The 23,117-nt window shown below is 49.5% G+C and overlaps 1 protein-coding gene across 11 annotated transcripts in view; it reads right to left on the bottom strand.

Moving 5' to 3' along the window:
* Positions 1-22,208, bottom strand: part of GATA3 (GATA binding protein 3) — a 76,186-nt gene extending 53,978 nt beyond the window's left edge. For 2 of the 11 annotated variants that reach the window (XM_081023077.1, XM_081023079.1), the window contains exons 1-2: positions 3,408-4,230; positions 2,486-3,164 (exon numbers count right to left, since the gene is read on the bottom strand). In XM_081023077.1, coding sequence (XP_080879203.1) covers positions 2,486-2,726 — 241 coding nt within the window. In that variant the 5' untranslated portion in view covers positions 2,727-3,164; positions 3,408-4,230. Of the gene's footprint in view, positions 1-2,485; positions 3,165-3,407; positions 4,244-19,261; positions 19,362-22,026 lie in introns of those variants that run through there. The other 9 variants (XM_081023073.1, XM_081023074.1, XM_081023076.1 and 6 more) reach the window with 9 other exon arrangements.
* Between the last annotated feature and the right edge of the window lie 909 nt (positions 22,209-23,117).

Genomic DNA, 23,117 nt, shown 5'->3' with positions numbered 1-23,117 from the left:
TTCCACCACCCCCAACTTTATTTCCCAATTTTTGGGCGAGGGAAACCAGAGAAGGGCTTGAAAAGCGAGAGCTAAATCTGCAGCTGGAAAAGTTTGGGGTTTATTATTTGGGGGGGGTGAATATATCTCTGAGATATATATTCACAAATATTCTTCTTCCTCACCCACCAATTTATCGTGCTCTCCTTAACTGCATAGATACATTCCTGCCTACTACATTATTTCTTCACCCTTTTAAAAATTCATTCTAGAATAAAATTTCACAGAGAGGGAGAGAGCAAATTAAGCCTTTTAGAAAGACCAAACTAAGTGGGTGAGTTTGGGAGCCACACGGAGCACCTCAGGGTGAATGCTAAAATCAAACAGGAATGAGCACGACCCAGCCCAAAGTTAAATACTTTTAGTTGGCTTGGAGCAGATTGTTTAGCACACGGTTAAAGGCTGCAATCCCTGAGAAATTAAAGGGACCTGCTCCTGGGGAAATAGGTAAGAGGCTCGGACTGCAGTGTTGACTTGGAAGTAAGCTCCATCAAACTCAGTAGGCCTTACTTCTAAGTAGACAGGCACAGGCTCTTACACTGCTTCTCACTACTTTAATATATTTATATTTCTATTTGTATATTAAAAAAAAAACTTAAGAAACTTTTGACTGCCTGTGCTTTGTTGCCATCCCGTTTGAAGCGTTCTGTGTCACTCCGAAAACTGGCAGGCCACATTGTCAGACTTGCAAGGTCCTGACAAGGTGCTATTGTATTGCTTCTGTGAATATTCAGTACAGATTTATACATACTAATGGGACGAAGTCCCAGGGAGACAATCATATCACTTATTTTCCCTGACAGCTTTTAATTCTAACATCTCAGCCCGGAGGCTAAGTCATTACATCTCTCTCTCTTTTTTTTTCCTCCCAGAGTTCTCGTTTAGAACGGTTCAAGTTTGTCTTTTCATCGCCCAACTGGGAAGAGTTTTTTCCCCCCTTCTCTCTCTTTCCCAAGTGCTTTCATAATCACTGTCAAAAGGAGCCTGTTGTCTTTTGCAGCGGCATCATTACAAGTAATATTAAAAACTAGAAATGACAGCCAAGGGATAAATTTAAAAACACGCGCGGGGGCTTTCAAAGTGAGCAGGGGGGCGGCTGAGTGGGGGAGCCGTGTGGGTTCCTAACTAGCCACAAATTCTGTTAAGGACAAACTTCTGAAACTATCTGCATGCGGTCTTAAGTCCTCAGTGAGGTCGGCTTCAGCTCACTTTACGTCCGAGTAAACGTAGTTGATGGGCTGTTTGTTTGTTTGTTTGTTTACACTGAAGCCCGTCTGCTCCGGATCGTGGTTCCGGATGTAATAATGAAGGCGAGGGATTAAAACAGCGGCAGGATCTAAAAGCTAGTCAAATATTTCCAAAGAGCAAAGATCTGCACCCAGCCACCCACCCACCTCCCAGCAGAAGGGACACGTTTACTCGGGAACAAGTGTGCAGTGGATTTACTCTTAGGTAAAAGAGCAGGGGACTGGCGCCTCTTAAAAGCGTGGGAATCCTGCGGAAATCCATTAGGATTTCAAAGTGCTTCAGTGTGTGACTACTAGATAGACCCTGCTTTTTGCCCAAATGGGCCCCATCCACCACCCAGTTCCCAAGCTGCTTTTAACCCACAAACGTTACAACCTGTCCCTAGGCCAACATTTACTCGCAAGTAAGCCTCGCGCTCAGTTTCGTGGGCCTCAGTCCCCGCCGCCCAAGCAAGCATCGGCATTCAGCCTGACGCTGCAAAGCGAGCCATGTCTACTCGGAAGGAAGCGCCGCTGAGTTTTAGTGGGGCTTGCTCCCAGGTTAGTAGTGGCTGCAACCGGGTTGCAGTTCGAATCGGATTTGCGTGTGCAAGCCGGTTCCGCGGAGGCCATTGGGACGTTTCTCCTCAAATAATAGGGATTCGGCACATCTTAGGACACGTTTACACGGGAGGAAGGAAGGAAATCCCAAGGGAAGCTGGCGCGACCGCAGCCTGTAACCCAGTGCGCGCGTATTGGGGAAGAAAATCCCGTTGAACCAAAAAAAAAGGGGGAGAGTTTTGCTTCCCGAGTAATATTTTTAAAAGCATGCTACAGGATCGGGGCAGCAAGAAGCACTTTCCACGCGGTGAGCGTGGCTGGTTTGCAAAGAGGCCCAGAGCTCATCCTCTTCCACCAGGACAAGGCCGAGCCTGAGCGAGAGACACAGACCTGGTATTTCCCAGAAACGATCCTCTCTCTTGTCAGTTGCTAATGGCTTTGGGGCTTGCATTAAATCAGCAGTTTAGAAGACCAAGCATGCAGAAAGAGAAGAGAGAGAGAGCGCCTGCTTTCTCTGTCTAGTTTCCGGGGCTCATCGCTGGCTGTCAAAATGTAGCAGTTGTTGGAGGGAAGGCAGAGAGAGAGAAAGCAAGCAAGCGAGAGGAGGGGAGAACGGGTCGGTCGCCCTCCCCGGGATCTGCTAGGATCCTGGCACTCACCGTGATGGGCCGGCGGGTAGCGCTGCACCGTCGCCCGAACCGAGTTGCTGTAATACGGAGAGACGTGGTTGCCTTGCCCGTCGATGTTAAAAAGTACATCCACTTCCTCCGCCAGAGGATACTGCGTGGGATCCATGTAGGAATGGCCCAGTCCGGGGTGGTGGGAGTCCGGGTGCTGCCCGTTGAGGACGGCCGGGTGGTGGTGGCTTACCCACCGGGGCTGATCCGTGCTTACTTCCATCCTGTTCTCACGATCAGTGGCGGCTGGGTTTGAGTTGGTAGGTCGCAAAGGAGGTTTTTTCTGGCCTCTCTCTCTTCCCCTCTCTCTCTCTCTCACACACACCAGTGCAAAAAAAAATAATCTTTTTTCTTTTAATGGAGCGGGGGGGGGGAGAGACAACGAGCTGGGGAAATAACTTTTTACAAATGCCAACACCTGAATTAATTAAACACACACACACAAAAAAGTTCGTCAAAGTGAGTCGCCCGAAGGACTGGAGAGAGGGAGAGATTTGGAGAGTGTCTAGGTGCAGGGAAAAGGTGTTGCTTAAATAACCATCTCCCCCAAAATGGGTGGGGGTGGCTGGAGAGGGGGGGGCCGGGAGAGCCTGCAAAGCAACGAGAGGCAAGAGGAGTTTTCCTTTTCTCGGAGAGAGCTTGCCTGCCTTGGGTCGATCACCTGTAATGGAAGGGGGGGGGGGAGACAAAAGGAGAGAGAGAAAGAGAGAAAGGAGGAGAGGGGAGAGAGAAAAAACTTGGGTTTAAAAAACTTTTAAAACACTGGATTAATTTTTTCATTTACACGCACAGAAAATGCGCCCCCCTCCCCAAGCGCCAAAGAGATCTCTGCAAAAGTCCACCTCCTGTGCCTCTCTTATCTCACACCCCCCCCCGCCTTTTCAAACAAGTCTTCGCGACTCACCTATCCGCCCAGCGAAGGCACCATCTCGCTTCTTTCTCTTTCGATCTCCGCAGCCTCGCGGGGAAATTGGCCGCAGGGATCCCTGAGCGCTCAGCCTGCGCTGCCGCGCTGTCCTACCCTCTCGCCTCTCTCTCAGGTTTAAAAAGAAAGAAAGAAATACACCGATTCCCGCAAAGTCTCCTGTTTGGCCAATTCCACCTGCAGAAGCGGCGGTGAGAAGTTCGCTTTTGTTTTATTCTTGTATTGATTTTCTGGTTTGTTGAAGAGATTACTTTTCCCCTCTTCTCGCCTTCCTTTCCCCCTCTTTTTTTTTAGGTTGTTTTGGAGTGCGTTGGTCGGTGGGGGCTGCTTTTTGCGGCGGGGAGCATCTCTCCTCCTCTTCCTCCTCCTCCCCCCTTTCAAAAACCAGCAAGCGTTGCCCCCCCCCCAAAAAAAGAAAAAACTTGGCGGACGTTTTAAAATGCTATTTCTAAGAGCATGCTGAAGAAACGAGAAAGGGAGGAGAAACTACGGGGTGCGAGGAGCCCGAAAAGGAAGGAAGGAAGGAAAACAAGAAAGGAAGAAAAAATGAATACAGAAGCACCCTCGGAAAAGTTGTGCGAAAAAAGCCAGGGAAAATTTGATCGGCTCAAATCGTCCTCCTCATTTCACTCCACCTCTCGCCTGCCCGCCTGCCCTCCCCCCCTTCCTTCCTTCCTTCCCTCTCTCTCTCTCTCTTTTGCTTTTCTTTTTTCTTTTTTTCTTTTTAAAGAGAAGGCATTATTTCTGAAAGAACCAGGATGGCGCCAGCCGGCTCAGTATCCACAGACAGCTGCGGCGAGACAGAACTTAAGGAGGTTCCAGTGTCATCAGCAGGGAGGGGGTGGAGTCTGTCCCTGAACGAGGAGGGACAGGGGGACGGGCAGGGAGGGGGGGAAGGAAGAAAGCGAACTAGGGCTGATCCCTTCCCCTCCTCTTCCTCCTCCCCCCCAAAAAGAAAACACACCTCCCCTCCACCCACGCGTACCGGAGCCGGAAAGAAATAAACTCATTTTGAGGGCGAGGGAGAAAGACTTAACCATCTCAAGTTTGAGTTCCTGTAAGTTGATGATTTGGGGGGTGGGGGGGAGGAATCAGCCCTCTATTATTATTAATGATTTTTATTTTATTGGATCATCCTTTCAGAGGAAGGACTGGGCACCATATAATGTAAGGACACTGAACTGGGTGGCTGTTTATATTGGGATACGAGTTAGCCTCTATTTCTGAGCAGATGAAAGTGAGTGAAAACGGGCGAATTTAGTACTTCGTGGGCTGTTCACACGCAAAACAAAGCGGGTGCGTGTGAGAGTTGATCAGCTCAAGCTAGCCCTGGTGTGCTTTGGCAAACGGAGAGGGGTAATATTTAAAAGAATGGCGAGTTCGACTTTAGCAAGTAAGGAGTACACGTGTTTTTTCCCCCCGTTCGCGGTCTGCCGAGAATGAAACGGCAAGGGGCGAGCCTCTTTCAGGAGCACAGAACTGAGGAAATATCAATGTAATCCCCGGAGGGAGCTGAGTTTAGGGTTCTTGCTTGCAGGTGAAAGGGAGCCACTGGGAGAAAGTCTGAAAGTGGGGGAGTTAGGAGTGGATTTGACTTGTGGACTTCAGTTCTCAAAGCCATTAACTGCCCCATAATAATCCGGCATCGGTCCGAAGAGGCGAAGGCTGAGCCGTAGGAGAGGCTTCGGCCCCTGAGCTCCTCCACGGGCCACTTGGCTTGCGAAAATGAAAGGGGCTGGAGGAGAAAGGAAGGGGTACTCTCAGAGCCAATCAGGAAGCAGCAAGAGCCGTCTGCTGGCCAAAGCCGTCAGCGATTGGCTGCTCGCCTGGCGTTCGAACTTTTAACTACTCTCTCAACGTTCTCTCCATTGAGCCATTGCATCCCCTAGTGGTTCATTCAAACTCAAGAACCCGGAGGAGCTATTTTCGCCCTGAGCATTTATTTTGAAGGGTGGTGGTGGGGTTTTTGTTCTCTTTGAAAGCGCAACAAGTTGCATCGTCTTCCTTTCCGCTGCTCCCCCACCCCGGCTCCACCCGTCTTCTCTTGTCGCCCTTTCTCCCACTCGCGCATACCTTGCAATACAATAAATTGGGTTGAATTGGGGGAAGTCAAACTGTTGCTGGGAAGAATTAGACAAGTGTTTAAAATATGCGCAAGGGACCCGAGTATAGGATTTGTTCCTGAAATGCTAATAGTTGCATTTTTAAATATATATAGAGAGAGAGAGCTCTGTTAATTGTGGTCATTGTCCCTGTACTGGACGTTGTTTTTAATGTAAAAAAATATGTGTGTGTGGATAAGATACACACTGAGAGAGAGAGATCTCCTAATGCTGTACTGCTATCCCTTCGCAGGATCCACTGCCCAGTTAAGCGAAAGCATTTGGTTTCACGAGTGTTAATGTAGGCCGAGAGTAAGCGTGCTTACTCACAGAGGGAAGCCCCACTTGAACTTAATGTGTTTTGCTTGTGCGTAAATGCGCAGAGGATGGTAGCCTCCACGCCGCTGGAAGTCTATGGAAGTTCCACCAAAGTTATTACTACATCAGTTTTAAGTTAAGTGTGCGGGGAGATAGTCCTAATGTTTCAGCTTAATTGGTTTGTGGATCGGGTTCAAGGATTTATTTTCCCTTTTCTTTTCTTTTTGCCTTCACTGACAGATTTGCATCTCCAGTCTGTTTTGATGATCAGAGATGTCTAGGAGTTGCTTGGAGCGTAATTTAACACTTTCCTAACCAAAAAAAGGGGGGGGGATCCCTTCTTTGAGCGCAGCTACCAGTAATCCTCAGGCGCCGACAGGGCAGACCCAAATCTTCCCGACGCTCAGTTATTGACTCCGGATTGAGGCTACGATCCTATGCACCCTTGATAGCAGCGAGTCCCCTTGAATACAGTGGGGCTTACTTCGGAGTAAGAATCGCAATGGGTGGCATTCAACTAACTTTTACTCAGAGTTTGAGATTAATGGACCGAATTTAGGCGTGTTGATTAATTTCAATGGGTCTACTCAGAGTAAAGCTTAGAAGAATTTCCCCCCATGGTTTGTAGATCGCAGCCCGGAAACGTACAAATAATGCCCACTTTAAAATATAATTTTAAAAAACTTTAGAGCAAGCAGGAATCTGCGATTAGTGTCATTAAACATGTTTGCCGCCTGCCTAAAGACGACTTGAATTATTGTTGTTGTTTACCCATTCCGAAAGTAAGGGCCCAATTCTATATATGTGTCTCCTTTGCTAACTCTTTGTGGCAGTTAAAAGAGCCTTAACATTTTTGCCTCATTCACAGTTGCGAGATTCCTGCATGAATCGGAACTGCACTGTGGGGAAAAAATCTGTCCAGACCATTTCATGTGAATCTCTAACTATAACTGACGCAGAAAGGTTGGCGGATGGGGTTATTTTTTTTCTGGAGGAAGGGAGACACCTTTCCTTCAAAAAATAATAATTTTGACCCAGTGCTCTCCCGCGATTTAGGCTGCGATTCTAACCCCTGGGGAGTAAATTCAGTTGAATTCAATAGGACATATCTGCGTAGACATGGTTAGGATTGCGTTTTTATTATTATTTTTAAAAACAGGAGTAATGAGAGAAAGAAAGAGTAAAAAGTCCCTAGCTGCAGGCGCAGAGGAATCTTGTCCCAACTAAATGATTAAATGAAAAGTATATAAAGTTGATTAATCGAAGGGCTTGCTTTCCTGTTTTTTGTTCATCCCCACGTGGTATTTGGAGGGGCGCACGAAGTGATCTTTCAACGCACACTCTCTTGGGACACTTAAAATATTAATTGTAATCGTTTTTAAAAAGGTAAGACGATTAAAAATGTTCAGCTTTGGTCACTTTTAAAAGTATTCCAGGCAAAATGTAAATGGCTCATCCCCGTGTCCTTATTCAGAAGGCTAGGTTTTGTATTAGATAAAACAGGTAAAGAATAGTTTTGTTTGAAGAAGGTCCCAAGCTCTGCATAATATCAGCTTCTGGGGAGGGGAGGGTTTTTTGGGGGTGCTGTTATTCGCCGCCTTCTCCCTCCCAAATAAGATTTAGGATGCCTGGGACCAAGGCCGCGTACTCAGCATCATTTAAAGCATATGTCTTCCCTCCAAGAATCCTGGAAACTCTAGTTTGCTAAGGGTGCTGTGGATTATAGCTCTGTGAGAGGGCAAACTACAGTTCCCCTGGGGTTCCTGGTGGGGGGAGATTATGTGTTTTAAATGCATAGTGCGTAGCCTAGCCTACCTTGCAAGATTGTTTTGAGGATCAGAGGCGGCGCATTCTGCGCGCGCTGCAGAAAAGGCGTAGCAGGAAAAAGCAATGAACTAACAGCCCTGTTAGGTGGGACAACATCATCATCATCATCATCATCATTATTATTATTATTATTATTATTGCTACTCTTCCCCTCGGCCCTCTATCCGGAAGGGAAGTAGCTCTTCAGTGGGTGTGTAGATTCGAACCCAGAACCTCTTAGCCACCGCAGCAACGGAGGAAACCTGGAGCGACCGTGCCTGCTGCTGTAAAGGTGGGGGGTTTATTGCGAGCAGATCTCTCCTCTTCTCCCTCCCCTCTTGGTAACTGGATTGACCGGTTGTAATTGGGAGGCTGCTCTGCCGAAGGCCCCTTTCCCGGGCCAGCCTGGCCGACGCCACTGGGCGCTGACGTCACGGCCATTGTGCCCATCCGGGAGGGGCCAAAGGAGCGTGACCGGGGTGGGGAGGGCGGAAATAGAAGGAGCCACTCAGTGCAGTCCCGCTATGGTTCCCAGCACTGGATACACGTGTAAGAGGGATTCCTCGTACAGACGTTACACTACCCTCGCCACACCGGGTCAGAATGCTGTTTGGATCATCCTGGATCCTACAAGGGCATGGGCTTGGGAAGAAGTCCTTTAAATGATGCAATTAGAAAGAAAAGTGGGTAGGTTGGAGAGTAGCTGAGGTCCGCCTGGAAATCCTTCCCCCCCCCCCCAGTGTTTGTGTGTTTACACACACACAAGGCCCACTGAGTTCAATCGAGGGGGGTTCAGGAATCCAATTATGCTTCCGCGGTGTAAGGGGTGCCATGCGGAATGGTGACAGTCTGGGCAGCCAGGGTGGTGCAATGATTAGGGTGCTGGACTAGGACCCGGGGGTCCTGGGTTCAAATCCCCCACTCGGCCACGAAGATCCCTGGGTGGCCTTGGACCAGTCGCTCACTCTCCGCCTAACCTACCCCACAGTGTTGATGGGGGGATAACAGCGGGGGGAAGTATCTGCGCCACCTTGAGCTCCTTGGAGAAATGAAATAAATAAATAAGGCACTCTGCACGTGCTCAGAAGGGGACCACTGGGAGACCCAAGAGAATGGAAGGGAAGTTGGCAAGACCATCGTATTCATTTCCGACCTCTAAAAGCGGTAGCCCTGCACGACACCAGTCATATATACATTTATTTGATGTTTATTTTGGCGCCCAGGAGCAAGGGCATTGAGCACCATTCGAAGGGATGCAGATTGAGGAGATACTCTTTGCGTAGAAGTAAATCCCGTTGAGTTCAGTACGGTTTACTTCTGAGTAAGGCAGTGCGCTGCAAAAAGTGTGGCTTATTTTCCTCCAGGTGGCTAAAGGTAGGAGCAGAATAGATCTGTTGACCAGGCAAACCGAATGCGTTTCCCAGGCCATTAGCATAATTGCATTTATTCTATCTGGCTTGAGTCGGGCGGACGTCCATGGGACTCCTCTAGAGTAAGACGGTTTGAAAATTCCCGCGCGCTGCAGATGAGAGAGAGAGACTCTAAATTCAGTAAGACTGACTCCCAGGCGAACCTTTCTAGGTATATACAGCGTAGAGAAGGCCAAATTAACGCGAAGTGGCGCCCCAAATTTCCCCACATAAATGTTATTCAGGGGAAACTTCTCAACATATATAAACTAGATTCAATCCGACCAAGTTTCTGACTTAGTCTACTACGGAATAAGCGCACATGGAGGTTTAGTTTTGTTTGGGAATCCTATCCCGCTTTCCTAAGCGCGGAGAAGACGCAGTCGCGCGCTCTTCTCCAAATGCGAGCAAAAATCGGTTTGCAGAAAGACATCCGCATTTTTACTCAGGAGTAAGTTCCACCGAGGTCGGTGGGAGTGGGGTTTTCTGTCAAAGGAGCGCGTGTAGAACTGCCGCCTCCGAGTGATTATTCATCACTCACAGACGCACCTTTTTTCCATTAGAGAAAGGCGAAGCTTGCCAAATCTTCCGGAGTTCCGAGGGGAATTCCCTTTTTCTCGAGGGGCATTTTTCCTGCACAAAGACGCACCCGCAACTTCTCCAAAACCTCTCCCCTGCCGGTCCCTACACAAACGGAGTTAGGTAGCCTGAGCCTCCGAAATTGCACCGGTCGATTTAAAAAGCAAACGCGACGATCTCAGTCTCCTCTCGGCTTTCGAGGAGATTCCGTTGCCCGTGGGATGCACTTCGAAGCAAGCCTAGGAGTGTCCAATGAGTTGGGATTTAGTTTGGTCGTCCGTCCCCCCCCCCTCGCCAAGAAAGGCTACAAATCTGGATACACGCTTTGCGGAGTGGCGTGGGAGCCTGTCCTATCCAACTCAATGGGACTTACTTGCGAGCAAACGCGCAAAGAAAGATGGGAAGGGGCCCATAGGAGCCAACTCCTAGGGGCCGTGGGGGCTTCGGCCCCCACAATAAAATATTTGAGAGGACCGCCCTCCCCCCAAGTTGATCGGCATTGCGATTCAAATAGTGCCTGTGCGTTGTATCATGTGATCGGTTGTGCGGGCAGGGCTTACCTGGGCCCCCACAATATTTTATTCAAGTTGGGATCTCTGATGGGGCCCCCAAGATCGGCTTAAAGCAGATCCGGAGTGGTCCATCCTGGGCACTTTCACTAAATTCGGATTCTAAACGGCGCGCTCTGGAGCGAATTAATCTCCCACTCTCCTTCCCTTTGCGTCGCCAGCCAAAGCTGTTCCTATATCCTTCATTAACATTTGGCTACGGGCCCTCTCTCTCTGCGCTCTACTCCTCTTTTTCCCCCCCGAAGCAGCCCCCTCGCCTTGGCTTTCCCCCGCGTTCTCAGCTGGAAAAGATCGACCAAGCGCGGGCCGGGATCTCAGGCACACGCCCCTCACCTTCAAATCGAATTAAACGCCCCTCTTCCCCCATCCCCGTCTCCTCCTCCTCGTCTCCCCCTCTCCTTCTCCAAACTGGTTGCTTTGCTAATTGCTCCCAACAATGAGCTCCTATTAGGGCAAAACTGTCAATTAAAGCCCCTGCTGGCGGAGCAGGGAGGAGAAGCGAGAGGCCGAATTTCCAGCTGGCAGAGAAGAAGAAGCCGGGGGAAGCCAGGCGAAGCTGAGCCCGAAGGGAAAGCGAGGATAAATGGGGCACTGTTTGTGAAAAAGGGTCGCGCACGCTCTCCCGGCTTCTCTCGGGATACAGACGCACTAAACACTTAAAGCACATGGCTTCCCCCCATCCAAAGAATCCATCCTGGGAACTGTAGTTTGTTCAGGGTGCTGGGAATTGTAGTTCCGTGGTGGGTAAATACGGTTCCCAGGGTTCTTTGGGTGGGGAATGCTGTAAGCGTGTGGTGCATGTTCACCTACTGACTCTCAGATGGAGAGTCCTGTTCATTCCCAAGCGAAGCGCAATTCTGCTCAGTGGAGAGGGCAGTGCGGTGTAGTGGTTGGAGGAGGCGAGCAGAGTTGAGATTCGCCCTAGGCTCTGCGGTAAACTGGGCCAGTTGCTCTTCTGCCTCACATGGTGGTTGTGAAGATAAAGTGAGCTTTGGCTGGTAGCTTCTGACATCTCTTTTGCTTCCATAACTCACTCACCTTAAGTCCTCATTCTCATTACTTCGGAGTAATGACCACGGTCAGAGTTCAGGAATGGAGGGGGCCATTCGAACGTGAATAAATAAATTAAAAACATTTTAGCGCATCCCCTTAATTCCGCGGGAAGAGTTTGTTTTGGTCTGAAATATTCCGTGTCAAGTAGGGAAGATACCCACCAGATAGTGCCAAGGTAGGTTCATCAAAACTGAAATTCTGGAGGTGCGATCTTATTACTTGGAAGCAAGCTTAATTTAACTCAATGGGACTTTCTTCTGAGTAGAGATGCGTAGGATCGCTCCCTAAACCTCTAATCCTAAGAACTTTCTCCTGAACCAAATTAAACTCACTTCCCAGAAAGCACATCTGCTTCGGAGACTGCAAACAAATTTTAGTGCAACAAAATCAGGCGAACGGAAGTGCCTGTTTATTTGCGCATAGTCTGATCCTGAAGAAAACAGTTTCTGGAAGCAAGTCCCATTGAGTTCAATGCAGTTTGATTCTAATTTCAAACACAAGCAACCATCCGGGTCGTTGCAGCAAAACGAGGTCCACAAGCCACAGTACCGTTCGTTTACCAGACATCTGACCTCCACTGAACTCTCCTGCTCCGTCCTGCGCGGATCAGGTCCTAAAGTTCTCTCACGCCAAAGCTTTCAAACCGAAAAGATCCGCACTGGAGACCATGAGGAGAGCCGGTTTTCCCAGCCAATAACTACACAGATGACCACAACACACACAGGGGAACCTATTTCGCTCGATAGTCCTGAGATCTTTCCCCTAAAATCTTTATTTAAAAAAACCTACACAAAAATCAAACAAAATCGATGAACATTTCTAGCTCAACAGCTGCATCAACTTTTTGAGATTGCAAAACGACCAGTTCTTGCTATAACCGAAGACCTCTTTTAAAAAATGGAAAAAAGACCCTTATTTCACTATACCCGGGCATTTTAAAGATACTGTTTAGCAACATAAAAGGCCTTCCTCTGCTTGGTTCTGTGTGGGTGGTAGTTGCGTGCTTGTCAGTTTAAAAATATATATATAATTATTTCCGTCTTGCTCTGCATACTACGTTTCTGCAGTTTTCAACAATTAAAATTTATGGGAGTTTTGTCACGAAAACTTCGGTAAAGATGTGCAGTATTTTATTTTTTAAGAATCTCGGTGCAGCAACTGCAGGAGCCGGGTGTGTAATGCTGATTCATTCAAATAAATAGGTTGTACACGGACTTCAGTGGGAGGAGGATATTCCAGGTCTGAGGGAGGGAGGTGGTTTACACATTCCAGTGTACTCCGAATTACTTGATCCAGAATCAATACTACTGCAGGGGTGGCTAATTTAATGCAGGTCAGTTAGCCTGGGACATTTTCTTAACTCTCTTTTACATTTCACCACCATGCCAAAAGTCATAGGATCGTAAGAGTTGGGACCCCAAGGGTCATCTAGTCCAACCCCCTGCAATACAGGAATTTAAGGAAAGTCGGAGTTTCTGCCCCTTCCCTTTCATACACAGATCCAATGTCTTCATGCTCACTAGTGATGCATCAATACGGAACCAGCGGTTATTCCTTATTCACTAATCCAGGATAAAACAATGTGCGTGGACCTCCTAAGGGGCAAGCACTCTCTAAGGGGTGTGTGTGATTTATTCGTGAATTAAATGGGGGGGGGTCTATCCTTATACCAGCCAGTGTGAGTAGCGCTGCAATCCTACCCCACTTACCAGGGAGGGGTGAGCCCCACTGATTTCAATAAGCTTGACTTCTGATTAGCTAAGAAGATGGCTCAGTAAGAAAGCGAGCGGCGCGCACTGCGATCCTATCCGCGTCTCCTCGCAAGTAAAGTCCCAACAGGCCCAATGGGACTTGCTCCCGAGTTAAGTGTGTATAGGACTGTAGCACTGAGCATGTATCTGAAGAAGTGTGCATGCACACGAAAGCTCATACCAATAACTTAGTTGGTCTCTAAGGTGCTACTGGAAGGAATTTTATTTGTTTCTTAGTTTAGTTTAGTTTAGTTTAGTTTAGTTTAGTTTAGTTTAGTTTAGTTTAGTTTAGTTTAGTTTAGTTTAGTTTCGACTACGGCAGACCAACACGGCTACCGACCTGTAACTAGCACTGAGCATGTTAAAAAAGAAACGTGCCCCCCACTCCCGGGAAGAAGGGCCGGATCTAGTGTGATCAGGTAGCTAACAAAAGAATGTGGTTCTGTTTATCACGAGCCAAGGTGGAACAGTAAAGCATCTATTCTGACGGACAACAGGTTTCAAAAGGGAGGGGGATGTTATATTGCAGTCGCCTCCCTGGCCCTTGGGATCCTGTAGGTGGAGAGGGCGGGGATTGAACCTGCGGCCTTCTGCATGCCCAGCACGTGTCCTTCCTTCAAGCATGGGTAGGTATAGGCAAAGGGGTCCCAAAGAACTCGGGACTAGCTGGCAGAGAGCAAAACCGCCTGGCCTCTCCGAGTTCCTCTGTGACCTTCTAGATTACTGGCACCTGGTCTGAATTTCCCTGTCTCCTTGCTGGGGGAGAAAGGAGGGGCCCTCGGAGAGCACACATACACACATGCAACACACACACACACACACACACACACACACACACACACACACTTCATCCCGTCGCCGAACTGCTTTTAGCCCGCATACAATTGACTGGAATAGGATTATGTTACGTTTACTGGGCTGGGATTTGACAGGGAAAGCAGCGCAGCGCAGGTAAAGCTGTGTAAACAGCCCCGAGCGAGGCATCGGAGGGTTATGGAAGGGACACGGCCCAGGGCTGAGATCTGAAGGCTTCTCTTCTCCCAGGCCCCACCCCCCACCCCATCGCAAAGCAACTCGGCTTCCCCGGGAGTGGGAGGGTTCGGGGACAACTTTTGTTGCGCGTGGGGGCCGGGAGAAAAGGGCGCGTCGCTTCTTCCTTGCCAAAAGCAGCTGGACGGCGCACGCTTCCCTGGCGAAGACAGACGTGAGACACAACAATCTCTGCAAAAGCAACCCAAACAAGCGAGCCCTGAATCCCTGTCCGGGGGGCGGGGGGGGGCGACAAAAGGGAGCGGTTGTTCAGCGCCCGAAACGTCGATCAAAACCAAACACCCGAAAGGGGAGGGGGGTCGCCCTTCCGCGCACCCTGGTGAGCTCTGCAAGCCTGGGCTTCGTCTCAGCCGCGCGATCCTAACGCAGGAGTCACACCAAGCGAGCCTGACAGTGCCTGCCTAACGCAAAAGAAGCAAGTCCTATTGAATTCAGTGGGGAGGGGAGGCTACTCTCAGGTAAGCTTGGCTGGGATTGCTGCCTGCCTGTCTGCCCTGTGAAGGCGCTGACACCCCTAGACCAGCCCTGCTCGGTGGAGCCGGCGATCAAGGAAATAGCAGCTTTGCAAAGTTTCAAAAGAGCATCAGTGTATCTCAGGGATGGCAAAGGAGTGCGGTTCGAGCACGTGCTACGGCGCTTCTACTGAACTCAACGGGACTTTGCAGATGCTTAATTCAGGCTGCAAGGCTGCCCCCCCCCCCCCGTCTGAGCGCGGAGAGAGGATAACCCCTTCATCGCTTTCAACTTGGCTTGCCCTTCGTTCTCATTGGTTTTCTGGCGCTTTTTCCTATAACGTTTTCCCTCTTTCTTTCTTTCTTTCGTTCTTTCTTTCTTTCTTTCTTCATCGATTCTCCATTCTCTGCCAACTGTGGAAGCCTGGAAAGTACCAAGCCTGACGGGTCAAAAACTGGAAATTCGTGCGTATTGCAGGGAGAAGAAGAGGAAGCGAAATAACGCCTCAGCATCCGATCGTGTCGATTCGGATGATCTTCCTCCACCGCCACCGACGTGGTGGCCAGCTTCCCTCTGAAGATCCCGAGAGATCGGGAGAGACGTGGGGGAGGCGGGGTCCGGGCCTCTTTCAGACCTCTAGAAATCTGACTTCTAGAATAAAATTTGGGGAGAGGCCCATTTGAGAAGGGGGGCAGATGGTTGGTGAGTAGGAAGGTGGCCTAAAGGAAAATATATACATTCTCTCTTTTCTTTTCTTTTCTTTTCTTTTCTTTTCTTTTCTTTTCTTTTCTTTTCTTTTCTTTTCTTTTCTTTTCTTTTCTTTTCTTTTCTTTCCTACCCACCATTCCCCCCCCCCAAAAAAATCCTTTTCTGAACTTAAAAGATCCGCTGCCTTCAGGACAGTTTAAAAAGTAAGCAAAAGTGAGATACGGGAGAATCAAACCGGCTACACCAGTCCAGGAAGCGACCCTTCCCCCTTCTACATTCCCAAGAGAGGGAAAGAAGACGGTGCGGAAATAGGGGGAGTCGAAAAGTAAAAAACAACCTCGTCGCAAGCCACGCTTAGGGGTTGTTTTTTTTTAAAGGGTTTTTAATTTTCTAGAATCTGCACGGGGATCTCCCTTCGCCCCCGCGCATCCCTGCGCAAACTGCAAGGCTGCCTAGGATCCAGTCAGTTTCAGCTTTGGATCTAGTTAAGTTTCACTTTCTCCGCTGGGAGCCAGGAAGATCCCACAAGATTTCCTGGTGGATGGAGTGTGCGCGGCGTCGAGGGTGGAGGGTTTAAGCGAGCGACAACCATCACCACATCAACTCGCCCCTTTCCCTTCCCCACCCCCTGCAAACACGCAGACCAGCTTGCAAGTCAACAGATACACACTTTGGGCACCTTGTTGCCCTCCCTCCATAAGAGCCCCTTCCCAAAAGAACAAATATCCCTGCGCGCTTGCTTGATTGCTTGTTTGTTTGTGTCCACACGGTGGTGTGCACGCGCACTTGAACAAACCGCGCGTAGAGAGGAGGTGGTGAAATCTCTCTCACACACACCGACACATAGTGCTTCTCTCTGCCAGCCTCTCTCGCGCGCTCCCCCCACTTAGCAGTAGGTGTTTAAAAAGAAATTCGTCAGAAAGGCTCTCTATTGAAACCTACAGTCCTGGGCCCATTCGCTCAAGCTTCTGAGCAGACATGTCTAAGAATCCGGAGATGTCTTCAGAAACGTGCAGTTCTGGGAAATATAACCGGCGCGAGATAAAGATCCTGTCTTTCCCCGCGTCGATTTTAAGGCAATAGATCTCTCAACCTTTACTCTCCTCAAGACCCCCGAATTCTTTTTTTATTCTGACGCCTTTCCTTCAGACCTGCTCTGCGCGAGTGTGGGATGGGGAGTCGTGTCCGCGGGCTCGCTGCCACGTGTGAATCCGGAGCACTTGCATTTCTGGTTGTTATGAGCTTGAAAGGAGCTAAGAGGAATGCATTGGGGGGGGGGGAATACACGGTGGCTGCTTGAATGCAAGGTTTGAGTACCTCTAAGAGCAGCCCTTTGACCCTGCTCGGGAACCCAACCCTGAAATTGATTTGTTTATGAATGCGTCGGCTCTTAGATAATGGTGTCATGGTGTCAATCAAAATGATACCTTTTAATAATTCCCCCATCCCACACACACACCTAGACATTCTCTGGCCTCTAGAATAGTACATGAAGGGCCTGTGGTTTCTAAGAAGTTTCTGTAACTGAACAAAGAAATTAATCTTGGCTTAATCTTTTAGGCACCTTTCCAGGCCTAAGAGGTTTTGGGGGGGAAGGGGGAGGACCAAGCCCTCAAAGTTTTTTGTTGATGTTTCTCTGCTGTTCAGACCTGTCATGTCAAAAACAGAGGAGAGGTGGGGGTTGATGGTGGTGCAGGGTAAATAAGAACCCATGAACCTTGTGTGGAGTGGACACATGGTCTTCCCAGGCCTGCAGAAAGATGACAGACAGGAAGGAATTCCTGATTTCTGAATCGGCCTCTTCTCTAGAAATGGATGTGGAAGAAAGGCTGAGCTCTCTCCAATATGAGATGCAAGGTTCTTGGTTTCAGCTGAAGCTCAAGGCCTTCTTGAGAAGTTAGTCTTATACCTGGTCTCCATGTTAGCCGGCTGAAATAAATTTATTCTAAATATCTGGTGGGTGTGCTTGTTTAAGCTATTTAGATAGAGACAGACAGACAGACAGATGAGAAAGAGAGAAGATAGACAGACTGAGCCAATAAATCATAGATTCTAATATTGCTCCTGCTATGAATCTCCCAGGTAATAAACAAACCTGTAAACCAAGTCAGTCTTCACTTTTATCCTCAGTGTGGACAGGATAGCACCAGCCCACCTAGAGGACTGTTGTGCAGATTGCTCTGGGGATGTAGCTCAGGGTTGCAGAACCTTTGGCCCTCCAGATGTTTGTTGGACCACAACTACCATCATCCCTGATCATTGCTCCATGACAGCTGGACCTGGTTAGAAACGTTCCAACAACATCCGCAGGGCCAGAAGTTGCTCATTCTTTATGCAGATGAACACTTTGAATACTAAAGCACTACAGTATACACATGCTAAATGTAACTCAGAAATATCTCGGTGTGTCTACCTATGCACACAGAGGGGTGTAGGTGTCTGCACACGCATCCATTTAAAACTCTAAATGAAGTCTCTTGGTTGGGTTCATTAGCCGGGAACAAACCTTTGTCAGTAGTATACCTACAACTAACAAAGCACTTAAAAACAAAACGTGATTTCATAGACTTGCTGTTTGCTGCCCAAACAGCCCAGTTTGTACTGAGCTTGATTGTTATCGACTAATCCCAAATTGCGGATTGCCCAGTAATTTAAAGAATGATTCCTTGAAAACCTTAAGGAATTTCGCATCTATAGGATGATGGTCCACTGTACTGTTTGGAAAGGTCACTGCCGACCTATTGCTTTCCTCTGGGTCTCCCTCTCTCGCTATCTTTTCATTCGGGGGCTTCCTTAGAAAACTGAACAGAGCGATGAGAGGAGGAGCAAAGGAAAGACCTTCCCTCTTGCATGGGGTGGGGGGCGTGATGGGTACCGCCGTGATCACTGTCCTGGAATAGCCCCCTTGTTTGAAGTCAGCCGTAGTCAGCCACGGCACTGCGCCACTGCAAATTCACGCACACACACATTTTTTTCTGGCATCTGAAGCCAATATTTTTTTTTGGGGGGGGGGGAACCCGCTCACTTCTACCGCCATCAATTCTAGAAGGAAAAAGGGAGCTGATCATTCGGATTGCTATTTGGATCAACGGCTTTGGAAAGCCTACGTGAAAAGGAAAGAAAAACCAGACGGTGGTGGCTTTCCTTCAAGAGCGAAAAATTGGCCCAGTGACCCAGGACGGGTCGGGGGGGGGGTAGATTGGCGGCCACAGTCATCTTTGCATTGAAATCTCTGTGCGCCGGATCCACAGCCTCTCTAGGGTAATGTCAGGTAACCCTGCTGCTCCAGAACTCGTTGGATACATATTCCAGCGGCTGAACTAGAAGCCCCATTGAGCGCTCGCTCCTGTTTAACTGGGTCGTGAAGTGTGGCTGAACGGTTAGCACGCGGGCTCACAGACACATCTTTTTCTCGAAAGTGCGTGCCTAAGCAAGGTGTGCTTTCGCACACTCACCGGGTCACCGAAGTGTTGGAGAAATCCCGGAGAAAGTGACACGCGCGCGGGCGATGGAGACGCGCCGCTTCTCGCTGCCCAGAGGAGAAACTGACTCGATTCAAAGCAACATCGACGAATATAGCAATGAGACACCCACACATAACCCAGCGAAAACGGCTAAGTTGGAAACATAGAGTAATTCGCACTACATAGAACCTCGAGAGCTTAAATTTCTGTGCCCCCCCCGCGCGCGCACACACACACACACACACACACACAGCTGGCATGAATCTCTACATCACCCACAACACAGCGAAGTGCATCGCAACGAAGAAACGCACGACCCTCCGGGAAATCGTTCCCCTTCATTTCTGTGGGGTTTGCGCAGGAAGACATAACCGCCAGATTCTGCCCCAAAGCAACATAGATCGACGCGCGCTCAGAAGCGAAGCAAATGCCCAGGTGGGAGCTCATTGTGTATTAAGCCAAAAGGCACCCCCCAAAAGAGAAAAAAGGCAAAAATATGTGATCTGGATGCCTGGAAAGCGGATCCATGCCCAGAGAACAAGCTACAGAGATGGGGGACTTCTGCAGCTACGTGGAACCGTCTCCTCTTTCTCTGGAACTGTCGCCGTACGCCGGTGAATTCCGATCTAGCGACCGCAAAAGTCCACAAATGCATCATAAGCACACCTACCTGGAAGGCCGGTTGCTGAAGTCAGCGTACTTCCAAGGAAAGTATCAGAATACTTATGGCTCCCTCCCCCTCTCCACTCCCCGCTCTGCCTTTTGCGTGGGAGGAAATTCCGTTGATATTTTTTTTAATTGACTTCCTTCGAAGTCAGCAACACTCACGATCCGGGTCAATCCGAAAACCCGCGAGGGTCAAGAGACTCGTGAGTACTCGGTTGAACAAACACGCGTGCGCCGCGGTCAAGGACGCGCCGAAGTGGGGGTCACTTCTTTCTTAGCAGAAAAATAAAAAAGGCTAGGTGTTTCAAAAAGGAGAGGGGACAGGACAGAGCTAGGAGAAACTGTTCCATTCACACACAGATCTAAGGAAGCCTGTGAATTAAGGGGAGGAACTGCAACAATGCGAGCCCCTTGTTCCAGATTAGTCTCGTGGATTTCCACAGCGAAACCAACGAGAAGGATTCGAATTAGAAACAATATATATAGAAAGGACCACTCCGGTTCTGTCTCGCACGCGCACACCTACCGCTTTGAAAAGGGAGCTCTTTAGCAAATGCGTTGCACCCAGGACCCGCAAACGTTTCTCCATCACGGGCATCTCCTCTCTCTCTCTCTCTCTCTCTCTCTCTCTCTCTTCTCCCACCCACCCATCCCATTTTCAAACAGCGATCTGTCAATTGCGGGTGTGAGAATACGCTTGCCGCTTGCTTACGATAAAAGTCTTCACCACGCGCGTTTTTACGCCAACAAAATGCAGGTTTCTTTGTTTATCCTTTCTCGCGAAGGGAACAAAACACACACACACAAAGATTCTCCAACGATCCGAGCTCTGTTCAAAATGAATTTCGTAAAAATTCAGCGAGCCCCACACTCCCGCCGCCCCAGCTCGGATCTGTCGTATCCAGACAAGACTCCTCTCTGCAAATCCGGCTCGACACATTTCAGGGGTCCTTTCCAGATTCCCCTTTCAGATCCACGAATTGAATTGCGGTTATCATTACGCCCAAGGTGGCTCGGTCTCGTGTCCCTCGCTCCGTCCCTCCTTTCTTAGCGCAACATTGCCCTTATTACCTCGCGCAAGAGAATCCAGAGGCTAAAACGGCTCCGGAGAAAAGGGTGCCTTTGATACGGGCAGCGCCTGCCAAGGGACGATTGTTTCTGGATCCACACGGCACTTAAGCAAAGGAGGACGCGCCTTTTGAAAGCGGCTGGGACTGAGAGTTTCCTTCTCCGGCGTAATTTCTTGGTGGATCCGTTCCCCTCGCTCGCTTCCATGTTTCTATTCCTACGCATATTTATATCCCCGAGCTAGCATTTTAATACAGTTGCAGCGCTTAATTTCTCCGATCCCATTAAAAAAACAAAAACAACCAATTGCATATTTACTACTGGAAGAAGGTGCAGTCGGAATTGTTGATACATGCAGGTGTGTTCAGTATCCTGAGAGTGCCTGCCTGATTGTTTTAGGAAGGAGAACTAGTGATGCCAAATTACTGAATAACCAAAGCGAAGGAAGCTGAATCGGAGCGAACCCGCAGACGTTATTTGCAGGGCACCGCAGGAATAAATTGTGGAAGGGATAGCAAGGGGGCTTGCAAATTTTACAGCGGATTAAAGAAAGATGGAAAGTAACTGGCGGGACTGCAAAGATGGAGGCAGACAAAGGCGGACCTTGAAAGTGAAATTGACAAGAGACAGGGAGCATTTCCCCCCGATGGTCTAGGCTAGACTCCAATGGAATCTCCTAAGCATCTCTATGGAATCTCTATATGTATCTTCACGGATTAGAAGGGTGATGCTTTATCTCGATGTTCCAAGCCTAATGAGAAGACATAGGCTAGAGAAGGTATTATGGACGTTAAATAAGCGTATATCCTTATTTGATTGAAATAAGGTATCGGTGTTTTTAAATTGCTCGCCGCTTCCTAAGGCCCATGGGAGGGTAGCAGCTTTCCCGCATCAATTAAATAAACACTATTAAAAAAAAAAATCAAATAGAAATTAATAAATAAATAGAAATCCCCGGCATCCATTTGATTTTATTTCGATGCAAGGACGAAATTATCCCCTTGGGCTGCGCGATGGATGTCACGCAAGATTATGCATCCCAGTTATCGCGCCTGCCTTTGCAGATACCTGCCGGCCATCATTTCACCCCCAAGGAAATGTGGGGTTCCTGAGCGTTCCGCAGGCTTTCTACGAAACGCGGGCCCGTCTCCCGTTTGCATTCTCTCTCTCTTAGAACCAGGGGCGATTTCAGATATTTTGCGTGGACTTGCTCCCCCCAGCACCCTCCCTGCTCCACTAGGACCAGCACCACCCTAGTCCGGAGGCTTAGCCACAAGCCGAGTCAGGGCTGTCGAGAAACCTGCAAGAGGCCATCTGATCTCACAGGGGGAAAGTCCGGCTCACCCACCTTCCCAAGTCCCCTTCCAAGGTCACCGAAGAGGGAAGGAGGGATGGGGAGAGATAGGACGTTGGAGGGGTGGAAATATATCGTCCAACTGCATCCTGAGAAACACTATTTACGGAGCGTTCCGTTCCGTGCAGGCTTGTGAAGGAGATTCTCGACAGGATCCCCCGCCTTGACCCACGTGGAAAACCAGAGACCGCGCAAAGAGGAGAAGCCGAGGGGGAGATAAGGAATGGCTCTCTCTTTTTTGCACTGACCTGGGAACAAGCGCCGAGAGCGATTTATCTTCTCTCGATCTGCTGGAGATGTGCGCTCAGGAAAAGCAGCCGAGTCCACCCGCGGTTCTTGCCGGTGCCGCCGTCGGGGCCGCGCGCATCGCCGAAGCTGCTGCCAAGCCGAGATCGAGGGATCTGGGTGATCCGCATCCTCCAAGCGCCCAGCCCAAATCTCTCTGACCTCCCTGCTCCTCCTCCTCCCTCCCTCCTCCCTCCTCCTCCTCTTCCTCACCACCGTGCGAGAGAGAGAGAGCGGAGCGCTTCCGGGTTGGAAAGAGGGCAGAGAAAGAGTGAAAGAGACGCAGGAGGGGAGGGGAGGGAGAAAAAGAGGACGGGCGGGTCTTTACGCAGCCACCCCGCGAATCGCAGGTGGGGTTTGGGGTGGGAAGAGGAGGAGGGGGAGGGGAGGGGAGGAGGCTTCTTCGGGAATCGAGTGGAGCTGCATGTGATGTCATGGAATCAACCCGGCCCGGGCCCGCCTGCCGCTGTCGCCTGAAGGATTGACAAAGACAGGCAGGAGTAGCCAAGAAAGCTCGCGGGGGCTTTGGGGAATAACAAATAAAAGAGCCAGGAGCAGGGGGAAGCGTGTGGTCCGTCACAGGGGCTTGGCGTCGGAAGCTTTTGTCATTGACCAAAGTCGACCTGGATCTAAGGCACACGGTGCGCTTTCTGGAGGGAGAGAGAGAGAGTCCTCGCCACCATGCGCGCATTTAGGGAGCAGAGAGCTGACACGGAAACATCCACCCGGAGACACCCCCGCTGCTTTAAAAGCACAGTTCCCTCACCCAAAGGATACTGGGAACTGTAGTTCAGCCCCTAGCAAAGCTCCAGTTCCCAGGACCCTGGAGGCAACTACCCCTGCTTGCAAGATTCTCTGGGCGGAGGGATATTCGGGGTGGGCGCATGAAATCATTCTGCGCGCGCGATTGTTTGTTTGTTTTATGACGTCTCTTGCTTTCTTCCCACCCAAATTAACGCCCAGATGCGGGGGGTTGCGGGGTGGGGGAGGGGGAGAGAAGGAGAGAGGCAAGCAAGGACCCCTCTCCCCCGGCGTGCGCGCGCCCCCGCGCCTG

The sequence above is a fragment of the Podarcis pityusensis genome (genome assembly GCF_964106645.2).
Source record: "Podarcis pityusensis genome assembly, chromosome: 10".
NCBI classification, from domain to species: Eukaryota; Metazoa; Chordata; class Lepidosauria; order Squamata; family Lacertidae; genus Podarcis; species Podarcis pityusensis.
The sequence above is the reverse complement of the archived record's forward strand: the minus strand, read 5'-3'. Positions and strand labels throughout refer to the sequence as shown.